Consider the following 15,249-nt stretch of genomic DNA (forward strand, 5'->3'; position numbering starts at 1 on the left):
TACTTTTGCAGTACTATTGCAATTCCAGAGTTCCAAGAAATGTTAAAAAAAGTTGTTTTTCATTAAAAATGTAAATCCATCATAAGTGTTAACTAACTGATCACTATGACAGAACTGAATGTGACAGGATATCAAAAGGATTTTGATTTATTTGATCTTTAAGCATCTACAGAGTAGATTGATTGAATAAAAAAATTATCATAATATCAAATATCAACCCTAAAGAAAGTTCAGACTCACACCCTCAGTCCCTGCCAACACAGAGAATCTCAGATTCCTCCCACACAGTTCTTCAAGCAAAAGCCTGTGTAAATAGATAGGCCTTGAAGCCCAAATACAGGGTCTGCCAGCAAACCCTCCGCTTCCTTAAAGGGTGTTCTACATTAGCTAGAGCTGTTCTACAACAATGTAAAAGGGTGAAATGTTGACACTAGGTGGTTATGCAATAAATGTCACTGGTAATACCATTTACTTTAGGCTAGTCTCACAGCAGTAAGCAGTTAAGAGGTGATAAAGCAGGATTAATTCCTGAGCATAATTTATGATTAAATTGCCAGTGAAGCTTGCAGTAATATTTCCTGATGTGTTCATTTCTCCTACAACATTAAACAATTCTACACTGTTCTATTTTTTCTTTAAGTGTTAGTACTTTTTAGAGCTGTTAATACCATCAAGCATATGTCTTTTAAGCCTGTTCCCGCACCTCACCTTAAAAACCAGTCAAGGTCATAGATATTTATGGCTATCCACATAAATGAATATATTTGTAACTGGGTAGAGAAGAGTAGATTGGTAATAGATCAATGCATAATATCTTAACTGAAGAAATAATTCTTCTCTGAATTTCATTGATAAAATTGGCTCTCTTTGCGCATACAGTGGGACTGTAAAAATTGCCAAAGTAAACTTTCAGTTACAGCTGATTCCAGAACAGTAGTGGATTTTTTTCTAAGCTGCTTTGGAAGCAATGTGAGCTCTGAACCTTGCACCAGCTGTTGTACCAAACACAATCAAAAAGAATAACTCCTCATTGATCACTGAAGACATAGGACCTGTTCCTGCTCCAGTTTAAATCAATAGGTGTTTTGCCAATGACTTCAATGGGGTCAAACAGGGACCATTTTATATTGGCTGTAGAGCTGGCTGGAAACATTTAGACAAAACATTGCTTCATTGGGATTTGATGATTTGGCAAAAACAAAATATTTCACAGAGACAATCTGATTAAGTTCTGCTGGAACCCCTGCAATATTCCATCAGAAATCTGCCCACTTTCCTGCCCGGCTCTTCAGCAACCCACCTGATGTGCTGTTGATGTTTCCAGGCTTCCAGGGTCTGTGGCTCTGGGATAGCAAGACACATGAACTGCCCTGGGGCCAGGAAACCCAGGCCTTCCAGGACCCACAGTTCCAGGACAGCCCCGCCATGTGGACTGCTTGGGGATGGGGACCATTCCCTTTTGTAGAGAATTTTGAAAGTTTTGGTTTTTGTTCCTAATTGAAACAAAACCAAATTCTGAAATATCAAAATCCATCCACACAATAGAATTACCTTTCTCTGCCCAGCACTAATTGGCAGCAAAATAACTGGTCATTTCCCCCATGGTAATAGATATTATAGACTCATAGACGTTAAGGTCAGAAAGGACCACCCTGATCATCTAATCGGACCTCTTGCACACGGTAGGCCACCGAACCTCATCACCCACTCCTGTAATAAACTCTAAACTCCAGCTGAGTTACTGAAGTCCTCAAATCATGATTTAAAGATTTCAAGTCACAGAGAAACCACCATTTATTCTAGTTTAAACTTGCAAGTGACACATGCCCCATGCAGCAGAGGAAAGCAACTCCCCCGCTGGTCTCCTCTTCCCCCGCAGGGATTCTTCCAATCTGACCCAGCGAAAAATTCCTTCCTGACTCCAAATATGGTGTTTAGTTAGACCCTGAGCACATGTGCGAGACCCACCAGCCAGCCACCTGGGAAAGAATTCTCTGTAGTAACTCAAGCCCTTCCCATCTAGTGTCCCATCAGGTCCTATGTCTTCAGAGGTTAATGAAGAGTTATTAGTTGATTGTGCTTGGTTCTACAGCAGGTGCATGTAAAATTCATGCATAGTGTCATACAATATTTTTCCTATCAAATGGAGCTACTTTTCTAGCAGCACCAATTAGCGCTGATGTAATTAAGGGTATTTCAGCTGATTCTGACTGACTAACTTTGACATACCCATAATAAATTACTCTTAGTTAAAATTTAGCACAAAGGATTAAAGTCTAGGAGCATTTTCAAAAAAAAAAAATCTCTTGAGCTATTTCCCAGCGCAGCCATGCAAATTAAAATAGAGTGCTAGTCCCATTGCAGGTTTTAGTTCCTGTTGTACAAGAGAAGATTACCTTTTATTAAATTAAGTATTGGAGGACATCAGCCTCCTGCTACGTAACACAGAAATTCATAACAATTCCTTGAGATCTTTCCTGAAGATCTACTTCTGCCACAAGAAAAAAAGAAATCAGCTACACAATAACAACTAGGTTGCAGAACAGATGAAGACAGTTGGCACTTGATCTATTTACAATAATAAAAATAAGTAAATGTATAGAAGTATATGAAAATTGTATACATGGGATCACATCTCATTCCCCAAACCCATCGCATGCCCCTTGTCTTCTTCTACTATAAGCTCTTTAGGGCAGGGACTGTGATTTCACATGTGTATGTACAGAACCTGAAGAAGAGCTCTGTGTAAGCTCAAAAGCTTGTCTCTCTCACCAACAGAAGATGGGCTAATAAAAGATATTACCTCACCCACCTTGTACAGAACCTAGCACAATGGGGTCTTGATCCAGACTGGGGCCTCTGGATGCTACAGTAACAAAACTGACAATAACTATAAAAAGCTATTCGCGAATGTGCAAAGATGATACAATATGGGGCAAAAGCATTTTGTAACATGGAGTCAGAGAGGAATGCGTGCTGTTTTCAATGGTTCAAATGATCAAACTCTTAACAACACATGTACACGTTAAGTTACGGTGCCATTACTATGGCTTTAAGAAATATTAACCTGACTTGTTTTTAATGCATGGTTGTTTTAATAAGATGATGGATCCATTCTGACTAAAGGTGTTAAATTTTCAGTCTTCCTTTCCCTTTTGTAATTAACACTGGTTATGTGATCAAAAACTTTGTGGTGGCCATGATGTAAGAGCATTTAATTTGTCTCACATTTTCATGCTGCCACATTTAGCCTTCTAACCTAGGGGAATACATACAAAAACAAGATAATCTGAAGGTGAAAATCACTATAATCATTACTCCTCTGAGGATCAATTAATGGTAGATGCTAGGAAAAACTGAGAATATCTATATAATGGTTCCAACTGCTGCCTAGAAACAGCTAGTAAGAATCATGTACATCAGTGAGAATCGTAAGGTTTAGCACCACTCCATAGTCTTTAGTAACTTTAGTAGCACCATATATCGCTCTCTGAGCTACCGCTGTGATTTACATAGAAGTTTCCCCAATTTTTTTAAGACAAATACAAGCAAATAAGGTGTAAACGCAATGACTAAGTCTTGATCAGTCCAGAATTTGGCCCACTAATTTTAATGATGCGATATTTGCAAACTGTGAGGAAACGCCAATCTCCTCATTCAGTAGGCATGCAAGGTCCCAAATGCAGCGGGACTGCTGTGTGTGGAGGGGGAAAGAGGCGGGCTGTCCAGCTGTGGAAAGGCTGAGGAAGGGAGATTCCGAACTCCTTATGAACCACAAAATAGTGCTTCACAAACTCTCTCTCCATTGTCGCACTAGAGGGAAGGGAGCAAGCTGGGATAGGGTGGGTTCATGGCTAGAAGGTCTACAAACTATGTGGATTCACTGGTGAAAAGTCCCGAGTAAAGTAAGCTCAGCAGATCACAACAGGTATTTAAACACAAGGCTTTAGTAGGTGCCACATTTACTCTGGCTGTGCATGGTGACTAAGATTTTACCGTAAGCAATTATATATTGGATCCAACGTGATAATATTGAATAGGGTAATTGTTTTCTATTATAATCATCTGAAAGTAGGGCACTGCCTAAAGATATCTGAAAGTTTCACTTGTTAATTGCATGTCACTTATAGTGCAATTTACTGTAATGTGCCAAGTCTTTTAAATCTGTAGAGTACTGCACCTCTTAAAGTAGAATATGTGACACTGAATGTAACCTATTAAGACATTTCAAAACAAGAAAGTCAGCAATAAGATAATTTCAAACCATGTCTCACTGGTAAAAATAATTTATATTTTAAAGACAATTTCTCTTAATATGCAGACACTTATTTAAAACAGGCTAGTACATAACTTTAAGCCTATTTGTCAAGAATGTTATTCTCTCTGAAACAGATGCCATTTCATAACATTTCTGTGCCACCCACATACCGTTTTAGTTGCCAAACGGAGTTGGTTTTGGATATTTACCAGGTGATGAGATTTGAGTCTTTCAGCAACAATGAATATCCTTGTCACAAAATCTTGTACAAAAAACCTGAAACACAGCCCTCCGCAAAATGGTCCGTTACCTAAAATGACATGCTTTACTTATGCTGTTTTAACTGGACTTAAAACTGAAAACAAAAGAGTACTGAGAGAAATTCCAGTTTGAACTAAGGAACAGATTTGAGGCATTGCCAGAGGCAGAAGATGGCAAGACACAGACTGTACCTGTAGAAAAATGGGCACTGCTCAGAGACCATGTGATTCAACCTGCAGCTTGGATATCGCAGCTTGGATATCACAGGTGGATATCAAAATAGACAGACAAAGAATTGGATAAGCCAAGAGACCTGGTGTCTCATCAAGAAAGAAAAGAACTAAAAGAAAAATTCCCAAATGCTAAGACCAACGAAATACTGAAAAAAGCAAAGGAGGATACCATAGGGCTGTTTACCAAGTGACTAACCCTGTGTGGAAATTTCAAAACAGGAAATGGACAAATAAAAAGCAAAGATGGAAAAATGCTTGGAACTGAGATAGAACAGATGGGCAGAGCATTTCAAAGATGTCCTCAACAGACGCAGCTCCACTCCAGTACCAGATTTAGAAACGTGAACCTGATCAACTTGACATTAACAATGGTCCAATATAGATGTCACAAGTGGGCTGCAGTCAAGAAGCTGATAATAACAAAGCAGCAGGAGATGGCCAAATCACAGCAAAAATGCTAAAAGCACCTGTTACCAATACCCAAATGAAACTGACATAGCTGTTCAATTATGTTTGGGAAAAAAGAGATCCCTCCGGATCAGTGGAAACACTGAATCATTGCTAGAATACCACAAAAAATGTGATTGTACTGACTGGAACAACTGGAGAGGAGTTACACTACTCTCTGTTATAGAGAGAAAGCTTTTTACAGTCTGATACTACACAGGATGCAAGTGACAGTGGATGTGAAGCTTAGAGAAGAACAGGCTGGATTCAGGTCCAAGAAATGTGTAGATCAGATATTCACACTAAGAAACATCATAAAAGAACATATAGAATGGCAAGTTCCCCATATCATCAATTACATTGATTTTCAAAAGGCATTTGATAGTCTGCACCGATGTACATTGTGGAATATTCTTCAGTCCTAGAGAATCCCAGCTAAAGTCATCAACATTATCCTAGCCACGTACAGAAAGGCAATGTGCTCTGTAACGGTGAATAACCAAGCAACAGACTGGCATGAAACAGGGCTGAATTTTATCGCTGCTATTGTTTGGCATTTCCACTGACTAAATCATGAAGAATCATAGAACTGGAAGGGACCTCAAGAGGTCATCTAGTCCAGTTAGGGTGATGAGATGTCCCGATTTTATAGGGACAGTCCCGATTTTGGGGTCTCTTTCTTATATAGGCTCCTATTACCCCCCACCCCCATCCAGATTTTTCACATTTGCTGTCTGGTCACCCTAAGTCCAGTCCCCTGCACTCATGGCAGGACTAATTATCTAGACCTTTCCTGACAGGTGTTTGTCTAACCTGCTCTTACAAATCTCCAGTGATGGAGATTCCACAACCTCCCTAGGCAATTTATTTCAGTGCTTAACCACTCTGACAGTTAGGAAGTTTTCCCTAATGTCCAACCTAAACCTCCCTTGCTACAATTTAAGCCAATTGCTTCTTGTCCTATCCTCAGAGGTTAAGAAAAACAATTTTTCTTCCTCCTCCTTGAACAATCTTTTACATATTTGAAAACTGTTATGTTCCCTCTCAGTCTTCTCTTTTCCAGACTAAACAAACCCAATTATTTCAATCTGCCCTCATAGGTCATGTTTTCTAGACCTTTAATCATTTTTGTTGCTCTTCTCTGGACTCTCTCCAATTTGTCCACATCCTTCCTGAAATGTGGCACCCAGAACTGGACACAATACTCCAGTTGATGCCTAATCAGAGAGGAGTAGAGCAGAAAAATTACTTCTTCTGTCTTGCTTATAACACTCCTGCTAATACATCCCAGAATGATGTTTGCTTTTTTTGTAACAGCGTTACACTGTTGACTCTCATTTAGCTTGTGGTTCACTATGACCCCCACATCCCTTTCCGCAGTACTCCCATTTCGTATGTGTGCAACTGATTATTCTTTCCTAAATAGAGTACTTTGCATTTGTCCTTATTACATTTCATCCTGTTTACTTCAGACCATTTCTCCAGTTTGTCCAGATCATTTTTAATTTTAATCCTATCCCCCAAAGCACTTGCAACCCCTCCCAGCTTGGTATTGTCCACAAACTTTATAACGGTACTCTGCATGCCATTATCTAAATCATTGATGAAGATACTGAACAGAACCAGACCCAGAACTGATCCCTGCAGGACCCCACTCGTTATGCCCTTCCAGCATGACTGTGAACGACTGATAACTGCTCTCTGGGAATGGTTTTCCAACGAGTTTTGCACCCACCTTACAGTAGCTCCATCTAGGTTGCATTTGCCTAGTTTGTTTATGAGAAGGTCATGCGAGACAGTATCAAAAGCTTTACTAAAGTCAAGATATACCACGTCTACTGCTTCCCCCCATCCACAAAGCTCGTTACCCTGTCAAAGAAAGCTGCAAAAGGTTTTTTTCCCCTCTCTCCTGCTGGTAATAGCTCACCTTAAGTGATCACTCTCGTTACAGTGTGTATGGTAACACCTATTGTTTCATGTTCTCTATGTATATAAATCTCCCCACTGTATTTTCCACTGAATGCATCCGATGAAGTGAGCTGTAGCTCACGAAAGCTTATGCTCAAATAAATTTGTTAGTCTCTAAGGTGCCACAAAGCTCCTTTTCTTTTTGTGAATACAGACTAACACGGCTGCTACTCTGAAACCTATCAGGTTGGTTTGACATGATTTGTTTTTGAGAAATCCATTCTAACTGTTACTTATCACCTTATTATCTTCTAGATGTTTGCAAATTGATTGCTTAATTATTTGCTCCATTATCTTTCCAGGTACAGTAGTTAAGCTGACTGGCCTGTAATTCTCTAGGTTGTCCTTATTTTCCTTTTTATAGATGGGCACTATATTTCCCCTTTTCCAGTCTTCTGGAATCTCTCCTGTCTTCCATGACTTCTCAAAGATAATCGCTAATGGCTCAGATATCTCCTCAGTCAGCTCCTTGAGTATTCTAGGATACATTTCATCGGGCCCTGGTGACTTGAAGACATCTAACTTGTCTAAGTAATTTTTAACTTGTGCAATAGTGCAACTGTAACAGAAACACTGGTATAGGATGGGGAGATGGAAAATGTCTAGAAGACCAGACTTTGCTGATAATATTGCGCTATTGAGCAACAACTCAAAAAAGTTACAAAGATAGACAAACCAGCAAAAACAACAGGCCAAGAAGGGCTCAAAATTAATTATGCAAAAACAAACATTATTGAAACCCAGACACTAACCACTAACATTTCATTAGAAGGCAAACATATCAAGAAAGTAGAACTGTCCACCTACTTTGGAAGCATATTGGCCAATGAAGACCTCAAGAGGGAAGTGAAACCAAGGGTAGGAAAGACATCCCATCCACAGCATTTACTAAACCCAGCAACATATGGAAATGAAAGATCTACAGCACCAGAACAAAACTGAGAATTTTCAATTCAACCATAAGCTCAGAACTAACATATGGCTGCAAGAACTGGAGATCTACTAAAACTAGAAAACTAGATACCTTCTAAAGAAAGTGCCTAGGAAAGATTCTGGGCATTTGTTGGAAAGATTTCATCATCGATGAAGAAACCTGACAAATCTCCAACCAGCAGCTAATTTCCAGTAGCATCAGATAGAAAGGCTGGACACATTTGGGGCATCTACTCCAGATGCCAACACACAGACTCCCAAGCTGTCAAGTGGAAGCTAATTTGTGTGAGGAAACAAGGGTGCCCATAAAAAACCTTAAGAAGAACCTTTAGTAGGGAGAGCAGAACAGTTGATTTCAACAATATAGAGCAGATAGAAGCAGCAGCAAATGACAGAGGAATGGAAGAGACTAGTTTCTGCCCTATGCGCCAACATTGGTGCAGGAAGACTGTAATGTAATAATATAATTGTACTTAACGAGGTGGAAGTTGACATCTCAAGAACAGATTGAAGCCTTCTATCTACAGAAAAGGTTCAACATTTTCAGTGTCAGGGTAGACTACCCAGCTATTGCACCTCAGCTAAAGCAAGATCCGCTAATAGGGATGGCATGATAAATTCAATTTTCATTCCCTTGCATTGGCTTTCCAATCTTTTGTTTCTCTGCTGAGGCAACCAATAAAACTGCTATAATTCTTGTTTCCACTACCTTCAAAGTTATTCCTTTCTCATTTTCTCTTTCCTCTCCTTCATCCTTTCTCTGTCTACATCTCTCTCTCCTTAGATTTTGTACAGTTGTACGATTATCTGTACCTCTCCACTTTTCCCCCCATGCTGGTTTTGTTTTACTCTCCCCATCCTTTATTTCAATCCTTACCTCTTTCCTTTTATCCCCTCCATCCAACTATGTGGTTCTTTCTAAAAGCTCTTCCATGCTACTCCTGTATAGGGTCACTAGTCAGAAACTTAAGGCTTCCATGCCAGGCTGTGTGTCATCCATTCACAGCACTTCCAGCCCCTTGCTGGCCTGGAAAGCAAAGACCAAGGTTGGTCCTGAATTATGATGTGCTGCTACTACACTACCAGGTTTGCCCTTATGTTCATATTTTAATCATCCCACTCTACCTCCCCATCTGTCTGTCCACTTTTGTTTTGTTTTGCTTCTCTGACCTCTTCCCCCTTTTATCTGTCCTCCTTCCTTCCCCCTCCTGTTTGTACACCTCTGCAGAGCTCACCTGCAGAAGATGATCACCATGCTGCTCAGCATGTTGTGCTTACCCCAAAGGCAGAATGGAACCGAGGAGGAGGATTATCACAGTTTTTCACTGAGCACTGTCCATACATTTGGTGTTGTAGAAAACACTAAGGACCACATAGGCTCCACCCCCAAGGAGCTTGCAATCTGTACCATTCTCATCCATTTCACTAATTGTTGTTAGCATGCCTTTGCCCACGTCAACTTCTGCCAGATTTTCTTAACCTGTACTTTTTGTAAAGGGGATAGGGATATTTAAAGAACAAGAGCTTGAAAACATGGGATTAAAGTGAACCCACATTAAATTTAAACCCCGCAGTATGCAGATGTTCCTGACTAGATGCACAGGCATTTACACAGATAATTCATACAACAAGAGAAGACTACACCACAAAAAATGGCTTTCTGTTTGTGCTTCAGTGCTCACAATCTACTGGTGCCAACTATACTTCTCAGATCTATGTGAAACTCAAGAGGCACCTAGACACAACTGGTGACACAAGCATTAGAAATATCCTTGAGAAAGACTAACAGGCAGAGAGACAGACGATTTCATATGTAATTAAGACCTATTTTCAATTTGATAGGAGATATTAATATTGATTTATATTTAAACACAGACAGGGTGATTTACACCATGGACAAACAAAATGATTTAAGCCTAAAAATACACCAGAAGACTCAGAAGATTGTTCTTTATGGGATGAAATTCACCCTGTGCTATATACACTACTTACGCCCTGCTTTAGCCTTAATTATGAGGGCTCCCACAATGGGATGAATTTCCCTCTTAGAGCATAGCAAGTTTCTTGCAGACTTTTACTGAAAGGGACTGATAATCAAAGTATTGCCATATACTTCAACAGGACTTTTAACCGTTTCAAATGTTTTTCATCTATCTCTATGAATATCTCGGTTTTTTACTCTTTGAGGTTGAGATTTGTTGCTAAGCCACTTAACCCTTCAGCTATCCAGCTTTATGTTTCTTTATTTAGACCTCTCAGAACTCCGTTGACCTGCTGTCAGATTACAACAAAGTCTTAAAGTTAAACACCATAGACAACAGTTTCTTTGGCTGACCACTTTCCAGCTTACCCATGGTAGAGCTGGTACTGCACATTTAGAAGAAGAAACAAAAAGGAACAGGAGAATTTTCTACTGAGTCTTGCAAAACCCAAAAGCATGAAACAGCTTTGCAGTAAGAGTCCCTGAGAACACCCTTAGTCACTATCTAGTGACTGCAAAGAGCTGTCTCACTATTCCATGCCTCACAGAAAAACATCAAACAAAAGCCAATTTTGCATTAGGAACAATTACATTCGTTGCTTTTGAATATAAATATGCTAATTTTATAACATATAATATTATTTTGCCTTGGATACCATGGCACTTTCCCTGTGGAGGAAGGGATAGTATTGAAGTAAGGCAGTTCTGCCTTCAAAGATCAAGAATACCAATTCTGCAGCTCTTCTAATCTCCATTGGTTGGGAAGTAAGCATCCATGTGCCACTGAGATTAACCACTCAATAAGTATTTTTATTCTCTGCTTGAGGAAATGATTGTACAAAGTGAACCCTTTAACATTTCTATAGGAGAGACTGCTGTATTTTCCAGTTTTTTTTTCATTTAAAAAGCAATACAACGCAATTATCTAACATTTTAGATTCATGATAAATAAATGAATGCAGAATAACAACAGGATTCTTATTGAAGCACTTACTATATGACATTCCCCATTATTACCAAATGAGTTAATCCTGATCATTTTTTTCATATGAATACTAAAGGAATTGATAATGAATAGATTATTATTTCAAAGTTTTAATAGAAGTTTCCAAAATCTTTTACAGCCTAACTCATATATATATATATATATATATATATATATATATATATATATATATATATGTAACTATTCTCTCAGAGTCCACTTTCCCAGTCTTTTCACAAATATGGTGCAAAGCTAATTTCTCTAGAAAAAAGTTGACAATTTTATGATTCTTTAATACCCATTTTAGCTATACACGCACATGAGTGAACCACTGATGGAATGCACAAGCTGAAATGGGTATAGAGTCAGCTTTAAGAAAATGAATGAACTATTCAAATATAGTAAATGAGTGAACTTTGCAAAATGGCTTTTGCCTAATTAGTCAAATCTATCAAGGGTACTTTAGTGTGCATTCAGAACATTTCATTTGGCTTTCAAATATTTTATTCTCCTGTTGAGTAAAGAATAAATAAATCCTTATCATGATATGTGTACAACACACTATGTTACTTTATAGACTGAAATAGACTGACCTGGATAATCCAAATCAGTTGACAGATTCCATTTTTATTTGGATGAAAGAAAAACCTCAAATAGTATATCATATGTCTTGTATAAGAAGATTAATAGATAAAGTAATCATGGACTGATCAATTAGGAGTACTCTATATACTGCAGCCGCTTCCTACAGAAACACATTTAGTATAAAATGTGATTGTCTTTACAATTCCTTACCAGAGATTTCATTCTTAAGAAGCAGACATATTTATACAACTTTTGAAAGACGCTTTATTATTTAAGGCAAATAGCTGTTTGCTATTTTCCTTCTTGTTTCATTTTCAAACAGAGATGTTGAGACAGAAAAAGTTGACAGTTCTGTTTTGGGAAAATGGATGGAATACAAAGGCCAAAAGGAATCTCTTTATTTATAAACATTATTATATATATGCTAAAGCTGGTCAGAAAATGAAAAATATTTCACTCCCCGCCCCCATTTTCATTTGAATGTTGTTTTGATGGAAATTTTTCTGATCATTTTCTATGTCTCCATCCCACAACTAATAGCACCTAGGTGTACTGCACTACCATGTGAAGCCCCATTAACTTAGTTGGCATTCTGCATGGGTGCACAAGTCTGACTGTATGCTATCAGCAGCAGGATTGGAGCCCATATGTATATCTATCTGTGTCTATGCAATACACACACACATATACATATACAGAGACACAGAGAGATCAAGATCATCATTTTTATTCTGTTCCACCATTTTGTGGCTGCTGCAGACACACACAAAATGGTGGCTAATTCTATCATACTTTACTGAACAACAATTTTAACTCATGAAAAAATCTGACTGTATCATCTATGTGTAAATAATCTCCCTATGCCAACATCTCATATTCATATGCAACTAGGCTCTTGACTAAACCCCACCTAGATGACAACATGAAAAGTTTGCACAAGTATTCTAAAGCCCTGAGACAAAATTCCACGCTGCCTACATGCAGTATTTATGAATTCAGCTTTCTAATTAGCTTAAATACCTCCTTTCTAAAGAAACTCTCTCTTTATAGTTATCTTCACCAAGTTGATGATAACCAGATCCACTGAATACCATTGCAAACATCCCCACCTTTCATCACAAGGCCCAAGTATGAGGCTTATAACTGTAGTATGTTCAGCTGAGAGATAATGTGCAATAAAGATATTTGTTTAAATTAAAGGCCCAGCCCTATACCAATGTAATCATTGAGATGTTGCAAAGAAAAATGAAAAGTTAATTCATATAAAAATTCTTTAAAAGTGATGAAATAGTGTAAATCCAAATAACTGGAAAAATAACAGGATCCCCTCTGTTGCTTCTACAGATAAATTTACAAAAGATGTACTTTTGTATATTGTTCCAAATTTGTTTACTTGTTCCTGGTGAAGAAAGTGCTGTGGTAGTCATAAAAAAGACAGCATTTGCCAAGAGATACTAAAGCTACTGTCTAATTTAAGAGTATAGGGGATATCCGTAGTATCTTAAACACCATGATATGGTAAATGCTGACTTCTGAATGGTTACCCATGTGGCTTAGACTATTATGGAGTAAAAAACTACTGGGAGTAAATAAGCTTCAAAAAGCTATTTCATGCCTTATTTGCCAGTTGACTGGTACAGTGGACTATATGGTATGGTAATCACAGAAATATTTGGTAAAACCTAGAAACCTCCATGTCACATATATTTACCACAGCAAGAACCCTTAAGACACAGAAGCATTTCAGATTTATATACGTATTAAAAAATAACCAACCTTCTGTTCAGAATCTGCTGTTGTTACCTTCTCAACTTTGTTCCTGTTTAAAATTTTTTTCACATATTCTTCTACTTGAACGTTGAATTTCATGAAAGTCACATAACAAAAATAAGCTGTCAGTAGTGTTAAGCTCTCCCACCACATGATTAAATTATCCAAAAAAAAGATTATTAGCAAGATCAAGTCCATGATATAAAAGGACACATCCCTAAAGAGTGGCCACCAGGTAAGGTTCAAGATCTCTCTAGAAAATAAAGCACACATTCCAATAACAAACAGGATATTGAATACTGCAGATCCTACTATTGTTCCAATGCCAACATTGCTGTGAGATATAAAGACTCCTATCAAAGATGTGAAGAGTTCTGGAGCTGAGCCACCCGCAGCCATGAATGTTGCCCCAGCCACATCATCAGATATGGCTAGCTTCTCAGTGATGGCAGTCAGTGAAGGAACAAAGAATTCATCACAGACTATGGCTAAGGCTATGAACATGTAAATCATTCCCAGGATATGGAGGATTACTGCCCCCCTTCTTCTTTCCGCAAGAGAAAAAAGGTCTTCTGGGTACTCTCCCTTGGAGTGTTCTCCTTTTGCATGATTGTGTTCAGTTTCATATTTCATAGAAATAGGTGGATCTGGAGTGCCATTTTGATTCTGTTCCTTGACATCCAGCAGAGTTCTTTGATGCCCATGCATTGACTTTTGGCTACCTAGACTGCTGGTCATCTCTGTGCTATGTGGCTCCATCTTGAAAAAGGCACTAATTGAAAGAGAGAAAGTGCTAATGGCCATTATACTCATGAAAAAACCTATTATTCGTATCAGTCTCAGTTTTTTCCTGACATTCTGTTGCCTTCTACACCTAAACAGTGGTTCCTCCAAACACCAGTCTTCAAGGATACTTGCAACAGTGTTTTTAGAAAGAGCCATTTTTGTTCTCTGCAAGATGTTGTGGCCCAGAAATTCAGTATCAGACAGACTGTTCTTTCATACTTCTTCCTGATTTTAACGCTAAAGGTGTTTTCACGTGCTTTTCCAGAATCAAGTACTTTTATGCTTCAGATGGAGTATATTCGTCATTCATGCTTAAAAGGAAAAACAACTTTTATTAATAACACGTGATTAGAAACCTGACTTTTTAAAAGATGTTTTACTGTACATGATTAAACAAAGTGTTTAATACAGAATATTAAACATTTTTCCTGTGACTGTAGAGGTTTTAATTGCCCACTTCCTTTTAAGTAATCTCCTGCAACATGTGTTACACCTTACACTTATCAATCTATCCCACACATTTAGCTGTGACACGCTGGTTACCTTTTCCAGAACTGAAAAAAAGCTGTGTAAGCTTGAAAGCTTGTCTCTTCCACCAACAGAAGTTGGTCCAATATAAGATATTACCTCACCCACTTTGTCTCTCTCAGAGGCTGGAACCAACACGGCTACAACACTGCAAACAAAAATTGTAATGTACTGTCATGTTGCATCCAATCAAAACTAAGCTTTCCAGCAGACACAGCAACAGAATGTTTGTTTTAATACAAAAATAAATTCTGCACAGGAGGAAAATCCAATGGATAAAAATCCATCAGTAATCAGACCATTTCATGCCATTCAGAACTAAGTCAGTTCTCAGCAGATGACAAATAATTCCAGCGGAGACTAAAAGCTGTCCCCAAAGTATATGTAAAAATGCATAAACGATTGTGTTAGTGGATACTACTAAAAGCATTCCTTTTCTTCATTATTTGTCACTCTGATTACACAATGCCTAATTCCCAAATGTTGTGGGAATATCTATATTAAATATTAACCT

The 15,249-nt window shown here is 38.2% G+C and overlaps 1 protein-coding gene across 4 annotated transcripts in view; it reads right to left on the reverse strand.

The window, feature by feature from the left end:
• SLC24A2 (solute carrier family 24 member 2) overlaps positions 1-15,249 on the reverse strand; it is a 175,467-nt gene that overhangs the window by 157,758 nt on the left and 2,460 nt on the right. For all 4 annotated transcript variants that reach the window (XM_048850541.2, XM_048850543.2, XM_048850546.2 and 1 more), the window contains exon 2: positions 13,428-14,518. In XM_048850541.2, the coding sequence (XP_048706498.1) occupies positions 13,428-14,363 (936 nt within the window). In that variant the 5' untranslated portion in view covers positions 14,364-14,518. The remainder of the gene's footprint in view (positions 1-13,427; positions 14,519-15,249) is intronic.

This window comes from Caretta caretta, chromosome 5, assembly GCF_965140235.1.
Source record: "Caretta caretta isolate rCarCar2 chromosome 5, rCarCar1.hap1, whole genome shotgun sequence".
NCBI lineage: Eukaryota > Metazoa > Chordata > Testudines > Cheloniidae > Caretta > Caretta caretta.